This window comes from Zingiber officinale, chromosome 5B (assembly GCF_018446385.1).
Source record: "Zingiber officinale cultivar Zhangliang chromosome 5B, Zo_v1.1, whole genome shotgun sequence".
NCBI classification, from domain to species: Eukaryota; Viridiplantae; Streptophyta; class Magnoliopsida; order Zingiberales; family Zingiberaceae; genus Zingiber; species Zingiber officinale.
This window is the reverse complement of record NC_055995.1, coordinates 106,569,554-106,580,084: the sequence shown is the minus strand read 5'-3', so window position 1 is coordinate 106,580,084 and position 10,531 is coordinate 106,569,554. Positions and strand designations below refer to the sequence as shown.

The following is a 10,531-nucleotide window of genomic DNA, read 5'->3' as shown; positions in this document are numbered from 1 at the left end:
AATTTTTTTAATTTCTTTGTATCTTAGGGTTTGGAGTATATAAAAACATTTGTTTAACTGTTTGAAGAATTATACAATAGTTATCTCTTTTTATCTTCTCCTCAAATCCCTTTTTCATCAACCCATAAAATAATCACTATCCTATTCAACATCACATCATAAAATTCTTAACCAAACTATTCTAGCTATCCTCCCTTAATCAATGGTGCCATAAACCATTTTATTTATAAGTAAAAGTGAGAGAACAAATTTATCACTACAAGCTACTGAATAATATTTCAAGTCATACAAGGAATATAGTAATACTTTTCTACTTCTATAATAAACTCTAAAGTAATGACAAATGGTATGTTTCTATAACGCTTGCATCATTTCCATGCATATCCATCTATCCAAATGCAAGTCTCCTTGTCACCTCAAACCCATGAACAAAAGTAACAAATATTAAATATAATCATCAAATTAGTATTTAATACTCACAATGTTGTTTTAGAGGTAGAAAGGTTTTGCTCGATCGCATGGAAACGTAAAGTAGAAGCTTTCTTGTCTTCACCTTCGTAAGAAACTCTGCGTATAGTAGCATTGCTAGTGACCCAACTTGCCTTTACACAATGAAGAGTACTTTTCCTTTTTCGTGGGCTTCTTTTAAGCTTTTCTTTTAGAGACATTATCCTCCAAATGCACCTTGCCTTTAGATTTCGTTCCAATCTTCGGCTTGGGTTCCTTCGACATTTACAATAACTCTTCGAATGTTTTGTCCACCTTCACCATATTGTAATTTATGATGGTGACTGTGCAAACCGGTCGAACAAGAAATACCAACTTGAGAATCTTTTTTAATTAATTTCTTTACTATAAGGTTTAATATGAGGTGACCACTAATTGAATTAATTGTGTGATATATTAGAAGCACTATTTCTCTCTTTTTAAAAAATTAATATATTTTTAAATGAGTTAAATATGAAGGGGAATCAAGATTGGAGAATATGATTATACTCAGAGAGTACTAAGAATATAGTAATCTTGATTTAGATTCAACCTGATAAGTCTAAAGTATCAATGAGTTTTGATCAAAATTTACTATTAACTTTATCTACATCAAAATCAATCCAAACCAGACAAATGTACTCCTAGGAGCCTCCTAAGTTTCACCATGTCCTCCAACTTTGTTTCACACCCTAAATAGACTATTGTGAGTTTTTAAAATGTATACAACTTTGAATAAACTTAACATAAATTCATTATTGAAATTAGACATATCATATTCGCTCAACCACAACATCAATGTATTCTTCGAACTCTTCGAACTCTTACCATTCTTAAAATTTAAAAATCTAGATATTGTATGACCATTAGTAAGTTTTGATCAAAACTCACTGATGATCTTAACCATATCTAAATTAATCCAAATTAGGACCAATGCACTTCTAATAGCCTCTTGCGTCTCACCATGCCCTCCCATTTTGGTTTCACATTCTAAATAGGTTGTTGTAAATTTTTAAAATTTATATAACTTTAAATAAATTTGGTATAAACTCACTATTAGATTTAGGCATATCATATTCACTAAACAATAGTACCAATGCATTCCTAAGACTCTCCTAACATACCTAGAAATTAAAAATGGATATTGTACTATCATTAGTGAGTTTTGATCAAAATTCACTTATAGCCTTTGTCAAATCCAAATCAACACAAACTAAGATCAATGCACACTCTTAGTAACCTCCTAAGTCTTACTTTGTCCTCTAACCTTAGTTTCACACTCTAAATAGGTTATTATGAGTTTCTAAAAGTTATACGACTTCGAATAAATTTGACACAAACCTATTATTGGATTTAGATATATCATATTCACTTAACTATGTCTAAAATTTTAAATGTGTTCTTGGGATTCTCTTGACTCTGTATAAAATTTAAAATTTAGACATTATGTGATCATTAGTTAATTTTAGCCACATCAGAATCAATACAAACTAGGACTGATGCACTTCTCCATGCCTAAAATTTTAGATTTTGGAATATATACAACCATTAGCGAGTTTTAACCAAAACTTATTAATGACTATACTCTATTTAGAATTTAAAGTTTTGGTCATGGTCGTAGTACACATTCATCATCTTGTTGAATGAATATGATAGATCTAAGTCTAATATTGAGTTTGTACTAAAATTATACTAATCTATCTAAATTCTAAAAAACCACAACATCTAGGTTATTAAATTAAGTTTTGAGAACATGGTGAAACACAAGAGGCTCATAGGAGTGCACCATTGGTCCTAATTTGGGTTGATTATGATGTTCCAATGGTCATTAGTAAATTTTAGTCAAAAATCACTAATGGTTATATAATGTTCAAATTTTGAAATTTTAAGTATGGTCAGAGTCAAAGGGATCCCAAGAACACAATCATACTATTATTTAGTGAATATGATAGACACACATCCAATAATGAATTTGTGCTAAAATTACTTACTATCTAAATTTCATAAACGCATGCCATACTATCTAGGTCATGGAATTAAAGTTTGAAGGCATGATGAAACTTAGGAAGCTACTAGGAATGTATTGACCCTTATTTGGATTTATTTTTTGATATGACTTAGGTCATTAGTTAATTTTAACTAAAACTCATTTATAATCATATAATGTCCGGATTTTAAAATTTTGGGCATGATAAAAATCAAGAGAATTTCAAGAATATATTGATGTTATTATTGAGTGAATATGATATGTCTAAGTCAATAGTGAACTTGTGTCAAATGAACTTGTGTCAAAGTTCGAATAAGTTCGTGAGCCATGAATATATTCTTTAAATAAAACTTGAGCTCGACTCGATTATAAACAAGACAAACTCAAACATTCAAGAGTTCGGCTTGGCTCGGTTCGATTACACCCCTAGTCAAATCCAAATCAACACAAACTAGGATCAATGCACTTTTAGTAACCTCCTAAGTCTTACTATGTCATCTAACCTTAGTTTCACACTCTAAATAGGTTATTGTGAGTTTCTAAAAGTTATACGACTTCGAATAAATTTGACACAAACCTATTATTAGATTTAGACATATCATATTCACTTAACTATTTCTGAAATTTCAAATGTGTTCTTGGGACTCTCTTGACTCTATGTATAAAATTTAAAAATTTAGACATTATGTGATCATTAGTCAATTTTAGCCACATCAAAATCAATACAAACTAGGACTGATGCACTTCTCCATGCCTAAAATTTTAGATTTTGGAATATGTACAACTATTAGTGAGTTTTGACCAAAACTTATGAATGACTATTCTCTATCTAGAATATAAAATTTTGATCATGGTCATAGTACATATTCATCCTCTTGTTGAATGAATATGATAGATCTAAGTCTAATATTAAGTTTGTATTAAAATCCAAATTCTAAAAAATCACAGCATCTAGGTTATCGAATTAAGTTTTAAGAACATGGTGAGACACAAGAGACTCATAGGAGTGCACCATTGGTACTAGTTTGGGTTGATTATGATGTTCCAATGGTCATTAGTAAGTTTTAGCTAAAAATCACTAATGGTTATATAATGTTCAAATTTTGAAATTTTAAGTATGATCAGAGTCAAGGAGATCCCAAGAACACATTCGTACTATTATTTAGTGCATATGATAGACATATGTCCAATAATGAGTTTGTGTTAAAATTACTTACTATCTAAATTTCATAAACTCATGTTATACTGTCTAGGTCATGGAATTAAAGTTTGAAGGCATGATGAAACTTAGGAGGTTGCTAGGAATGCATTGGCCCTTATTTGAATTGATTTTTTGATATGACTAAGGTCATTAGTTAATTTTAACTAAAACCCATTTATAATCATATAATGTCTAGATTTTAAAATTTTGGGCATGATAAAAATCAAGAGAGTTTTAAGAATATATTAATGTTATTAATGAGTGAATATGATATGTCTAAGTTAATAGTGCACTTGTGTCAAATGAACTTAAAGTTATATAAATTTTAAAAACTCACAACAACAACAACAACAACAACAACAACAACAATCTAGAGTGTAAAACCAAAGTTGAAAGGAATAATAAGACTCAAGAGGCTCTTAAAAATGTATTAGTCCAACTTTGAGTTGATTTGGATGTGGTTAAAGTCTCACAAATAACCTTAGACTTAGTAGAATCAATCTAAGGAGACTCTCTTAATTATATTCATACTTTCCATTTGAATTTCATTCAATATTTAATCTGTCTACGTTTTTTTAAGAAAATATTTTTGTTAAGAGAGAAAAATAATACTTTTAAATTTATAGAGTATGATATATTTTTTTAAAATTTTAAATATACTTTAGTACTCGGGTGAATTAGATAAGCACTAGAAGAAAATTTTAAAAAAGAGGGCTGTTTTGATAAATATAAAACATGATGTGTGATTTAGAAATTAATAAAAGTTAGATATAAAATTTAATAAATAATCATTTATAATTCCTGTAGATTTCTCCCTCTTCTTCAACGATAATTATTAGTGAAGCACTAAAAATGTGTCTAACCTTCTTTTTACCTCTAAACCATTATTAGACAAGGAGCATATAACAAGGAATGAAAATCTCTTTCCACCACACTTATAATGTATAATATATACCCTTCTCCTAGTTCCCTCGGATAGGTCCAGTGGTTAACGTATGAAGTGTTATCATAATAAAATCTGAGATTCGAATCTCGACAAAATCGAGATAAATACCTCCCTTATATGTTAGTCATTATTCCAAAAATTAATAACCACCCGTAATTTGAACGAATTAACGAAAGCGCCGGAGACGAACATATTCGATTAGGACAGACTAACAAAGACACTGGACAAGTGAATCACCTTTGCCACCAATATATAAGAATAATATACTTACTAAATTAAAAGACACTCAACTAAATTAAATAAAAACACTTGTGAAATTGTAAATTAAATAAAAAACAATTGAAACAGGTATACATAAATAAAGATACTCATTTGAATTAAATAAAAATACCAACTGTAAAAAATTAGATAGCAAAATGGCAACACAGCCAACACTTACTCAAAATAAATAAAAATATTTAATTGAACTAAATGAATGCAAATTAAATGACAGCATCTATAACTTTTAATAATTTATATGTGAATATCATTTTGATTAAATTATTTTAAGATAACAGCAGAAAGAGACGTTCATCTAGCATAAAGAAGATCTCACACTAATTTTGTCCCGTATAGCATTTCTGTTTCTTAAAGTGATCCCTTATCCGACTTTATCAGTAGTGCTATAATTCTTTGCTTAGTTTAATCAACCTAGACTGACCACACTATAAGCTGTAGATTAAAGCAAACTATAATTAAGAGTAAAGTTTGATACAGATACAGGTCAAGAAGCAAAAGAGGAGGATCAAACAGTCGTAAGTAAAAGGCTGATGAAAGAAAACAACGGAGAGCGTTCTGTTTGACGCACTGCTGAGGAGACTACAAAGGAAAGACAAGGACGGGAAAGTCAAATGCATTTTCTAAAGTTGACTCTCTTTTTTTTTTTTAGTTGAGTCACCGTGTTCTTTAGTTTTGATGGAGATGGCGGTCAGCCTTTGGAAACGACAATGGTGTCCTTAGCAGCGTCAGCGGCGCCATTGGCCATGGCGGAGTGGGCGGAGAGGGCGGAGGCAGCGGGGGAAGAAGGGGGGTCGCAGGAGCCGGCGTTAGGTAGGGGGTGGAGATGGCCGAGCGTGGCGGAGGACGAGGAGTGGGGGCGGTGGAAGGAAGAAGTAGCGGAGGAGATGGCAGAGGCGAGGGAGATGGGCATGAGGCAGAGGCCCTTCCCTTGGAGGTACTGCATGGCTGAGCCCATATCTTCCTCCATCAGCTTCGCCACTTGGTGCTCCGTCACCGTCAAGCTGTCGCTGCTACCGCCGGCGGCGCAGACTGCTCTCCCCGCGCTACTCTGCCCCTGTCCATTCAAATTGTTTTCCCATCAAATCACAGCATACAAATGAAGCAAAAGAAATTCTTGACGCAGCCAGAGAAAGAGAGAGAGGCGAGCCAATGGGGTAATTTGGAGAATTCAGAGGACAGCATGCGTGCCAAAGCTAGTGCTTGCTTTTTCTCTATTCCACGGTTGTCGCCATCACAAGGATAATAGTTTTGACGTAACAAATCGATCAAGGAAGCAATGAAGCTCGAAGAAATAAGGGGAAAAAAAATAGAACCAGGGAGGACACAAGGACAGTAACATTAAGTAGAATGCTCACCTCAGAAGACATATCAGCCACGAGTGGTGCAACAGCCGCCGCCCCACCTAACCTGCTCATGCTCAGAACCTGTTCAATTTGCAAGCTAATGAATTTCAACATCATTTTACTTTATATCCGATCATTTATCGTAAAAAAAGTATTCAAGAGTAAATAATCAACACAATACTTTCTAACTTGTTGCGAATGCCATGCGTTTAATAAACATGGTTTGATTTGCTCGGTTTCTTTACTTTTATATCAGGAAATTACAGATGTTAAAAGAATTTACGATAAGTAGGATGAGAAATTACCTTGACTTGGAGTTGGAGGAACTTAACGTAGTCAATGATCTCATCCAGCATCGACGCCTTATCCGTCTGCAATGCAAAGTCAAGCAAACAGGATTTGATTACCATCAAAAAAAAAAAAAAAAAAAATTATTGCACCTAAAAATAGCAGTAATGACATAAAAGAAACAGTTTAATATAGTGGGTGTTCTTCGTGGGAGTGCGTGGCCGACATGACAGCCGACCAGGGATGTCTCGAGCGAGACAATACAACATGCAATCATAATCATGATGAAGAGATCTCATATAAAATGACACGGTAGATCCTTGCAGTTGACAATCATGTCCTCTTCATTAAATTCTTCCAGCTTTCTATTTGATTTCTTAATCAACTAAAACTTATCTAGATCTTGTATGTTCTCCGCACGATGAACAAAAATAATTATACTATTCATTTTTTTATGGTCGAACTTCTTCTGTTTAGGTAGGTTTCTACCTCATTAATGATTACCTGCAAATGGTGAATGGCACGAGCAAATGACTGCGCAAATCTCGAAGCAGCCTCGGATGTTTTATAAGAGAAACCAGTTGACAGAGCTTCCAGCAAGTAAGTATTCATGCCCATCTCTTATTAATTACACAAGATGACTAATTTATCTATCTAAGTATCTTATGAATGCATATATAAAATCAACAACTGGAAATTAAGATTGCAGATGACAAGGAAGAGGTTTTGATACCTTGTTGGCGTTGGGGACCAGCTCCTGCAGAGCTTTCATCCTCTCTGCTATTCTCTCCCTGCGCAGCTGTGAATACGAACAAGGAATAACACACAAGAGAAAAGGACTCAGGACAAACAAACAAATGCAAGCACAGCAGTTGGTGCGGACTGTGTGGCGTGGCACAAAAAGTTGGGAAAGGAAAACTGCAACGAGAAAGAAATAGTAAACGGGGGAAAGCATTTATTTTAGCTGCCTGCTCTCATTTCCAACCACTCGCTTTCGAAATTTAATTGAAAGCAACGATTTTCTATTGTGTTTTTGATGTACTTTCATACCCTCTCGGCTATACTGTGGGGATCTGTGGCCTGGCCCCGTCGAGCTCGCACCTTCTGCCTCGGCGGCCCCGTGCCGCCACCGCCAGCGGAGGCCGAGGCTGAGACTGCCGCAGCAGGGGCTTGGGTTAGTCCAGGCGCCAGTGGCGCTGCTCCGAAGTTCTGGCCAAGCATAGGCGCACCCTGCTTTTGGTTTGGACTTTGATAAGTACAAATGCTCAGAAAAGGGGGGAAAATAAGTGGGTTTGTTTAGAACTTTGATTTTTTTTTTTTTGTAAAACCTGGGGATGAGGAAAAGTGTGTTGATTAGCCGACTCAGTGTGTTGAAGAGCTCCGCTGAATCCATTGTACAGCCCATCGCCCACCTTTCATTCCGATCGAGTATTCACAGCAAAGTTAGGTTTTCCTTTTTCTAAAAATGGATTGCTAAAACCAAAGAAGAAGAAGAAAAGAAGAAACCGGGAGTTAGAACGACTAACAGTGGAATTAGGGGAATCAACAGAGCCGCAGCTCCCAAGCGTCAGAGGCAAAGGGAGGAATCCAGAATCGCCGGAGGTGGCTAGCATCTGCTGCTGACCATGATGACTGAGCGGGAGCATCATTGCTTTCCCCACTGGCGAGCTCCCGCCGCTGATCTGGTACTGGCGGAGCCTGTTAGCAAGGAGAGCGGACTCATCAAATGGAGCGTACGGCAAGCCATCCTCCGCCTCTTTCCCGACTCCGAAGATCCTCTGCGCGGCGGTGGGGCCTTCCGAGTCCGGTGCGTCCCAGGGAGACTTAGTAGCTCCGAGCTCGGCCCAAGGGGAGCGAAGGCCGGAGAGCATCTGGTCAAGGAAGTCATCGTGTCCGACGGAGCCTCCGTGATCGAATGGAGTTTGCGAACCATGGCCGTTCTGCAGTTCCGGAAGCGCGATCTGGTCGGAGGAGGCGGCGATCCCATTGAGCGACGCCGCGGTTTTGCCATGCACTTGCATATCTCTCGCGCTTGGCTGCATCGATCCCCAAATCCACGCCGAGGTTGAGGATTCTGGAGCAAAAAGAAAAACGAAGAGAAGAAGACGAAGAGCAGAGGAGTTGGGTGAGACGAGCTCTCGTAGCATGCCTCGTAACTTATAATGCAGTTTTTGGAATTGACATTAATTATTAGAAGATTAATTCTTGAGTTTGCTATTAATACTTTACCTGATACCTTCCCCGATTACGATACTCCAGATTTTACCGCTGCTACTATTTGATCCCAAATGGGTCCCGTTTCTCTCAGAGGATAATTGTGTTAGAAATTGATCGGTAGTAGGAATTGGGATGGGACGACCTCTACTTTAACTGCCCGAGCTATTTTGACGCATCAGATGAGCTGAAGCTCCATTCCCAACGTACGTGTCGAAGAATGAGTTGCTAGGTGTATTCTGCGTACATGATTCAAGTGGTAAAAGCTTCAAGGAAGCGTCGCAGTCCGAAAGGAGGGAATTGGGTCCCAGCCTGGAAACAGATCACATCCGTTGGATTACATGATGATTCGACTTTTGACCTCAGATTTTGCTTTTCCATTATTTGTGTAATAATTTTAAAATCAGAAAATTATTATTATTATTATTATTTTTTGCTTCAAACCACTTAAAGGTAAAATATAAAATATACATTTAAAATTAATTATTTTAATACATATTTATTTTTTAAAATTTATTTAAATCGTAAAAGAATAAAAGTTCCTGTGCTTAGGATTTAACTGTGAAGTTTGCTAGATTATTTTCTTACATCAAATTACGAGGATTAAAACTTAAGTAATTTATTTATCTTTTTATCCTTATTATCTAAGAAAATAGTGTCGTTTACTAATTGCTATCATTTTTAATTTTTGGAGTGCTAACTTCTTCAATATCAAAATAATATACTTTGTCTCAAAGTCATATTCTTTGTATTTTTTTTTCCTTTTGTTTTGTTGTTATTGTCTACTTCATCAATTAATATTTGAGCATCCAAAGAGTTAACAGATAAAATAGATCGTTTGTCATTAAAAAAATAATATTTTTGAAATAAAATATTTGTTATATAACAAATGTGACACTTAAATAAAACAAATCTTATAAGAGAAGTCCAACACATTTTAGTTATGCCTCCCATTTAGAAAAAAATTATTTACAAATATACTGTAATTGAGGTTTTAATCGTGAATATCTAAATGATAATCTAAATATCTTATCACGATATCAGACCTCTAGGGACGGATTTAAATCTTCTGATGGTCATTTCGTTCATTCACATAATAAAAGTTATGCTTTCAGATTTTTTAAACCGCGCTATCACTACTACTAGTACTTTATATTTCAACCATACTAACTTTTAATCCATATTTTAAACTATAATAAATATGATATAAATTATTATTACTATTACGTACAATAAAAGCAAAATCAAGATTGGAAGAGTCTTTAAATACTATTAAAGCATTATAATATATAATTAACATTCATATAAAATACATAATTTAAATCTAATCTAAAATTAATGGAATTAAATAAATACTAGGAATAAAATAGGAATATTTCTCTCATTTTGTCTTCATTGCTAATACATATGGAGATAAAAATTCATTTTATATTCATTTAAAAGTGAAATTATTTTATAAGAATTTATTATAACTAAATGAGAAATAAAATAATAAATATCTAATAATTGTTTAGTTGTATCATTAAATAATTTTAAAATTTTGCAAATATTATATATAGTTTATTAGTGTGAAAATAAATATACATTGATATTATTAGTATTTTATGTAAAAAATAAACACAATAATTCTAAATGAATATCATAATAATTTAAATATTTTGAATTCTAATATATTGACACATTATGTGAAAAAAAATTTAGATATTATTTTATTAATTTTATCAAATTTATTTCATTATTCCATTATACTATGATATGATTACAAATAAGAAATAATTATTTTTATT

At 34.1% G+C, this 10,531-nt stretch overlaps 1 protein-coding gene across 2 annotated transcripts; it reads right to left on the bottom strand.

The window, feature by feature from the left end:
- Positions 1–5,332: 5,332 nt before the first annotated feature.
- Positions 5,333–8,683, bottom strand: LOC121985283 (bHLH transcription factor RHL1-like). Of its 2 annotated transcripts, none has more exons than XM_042538634.1 (7): positions 8,057–8,683; positions 7,859–7,942; positions 7,581–7,763; positions 7,264–7,329; positions 6,548–6,613; positions 6,255–6,323; positions 5,333–5,953 (listed from the first exon to the last, which is right to left on the bottom strand). In XM_042538634.1, the coding sequence occupies exons 1-7, from the start codon at positions 8,675–8,677 to the stop codon at positions 5,588–5,590; spliced, it is 1,455 nt and encodes a 484-aa protein (XP_042394568.1). In that variant the 5' UTR covers positions 8,678–8,683; the 3' UTR covers positions 5,333–5,587. The 2 variants fall into 2 exon arrangements, with proteins under 2 accessions (XP_042394568.1, XP_042394569.1); XM_042538635.1 differs by having other exon boundaries at positions 7,581–7,760.
- Positions 8,684–10,531: the final 1,848 nt, after the last annotated feature.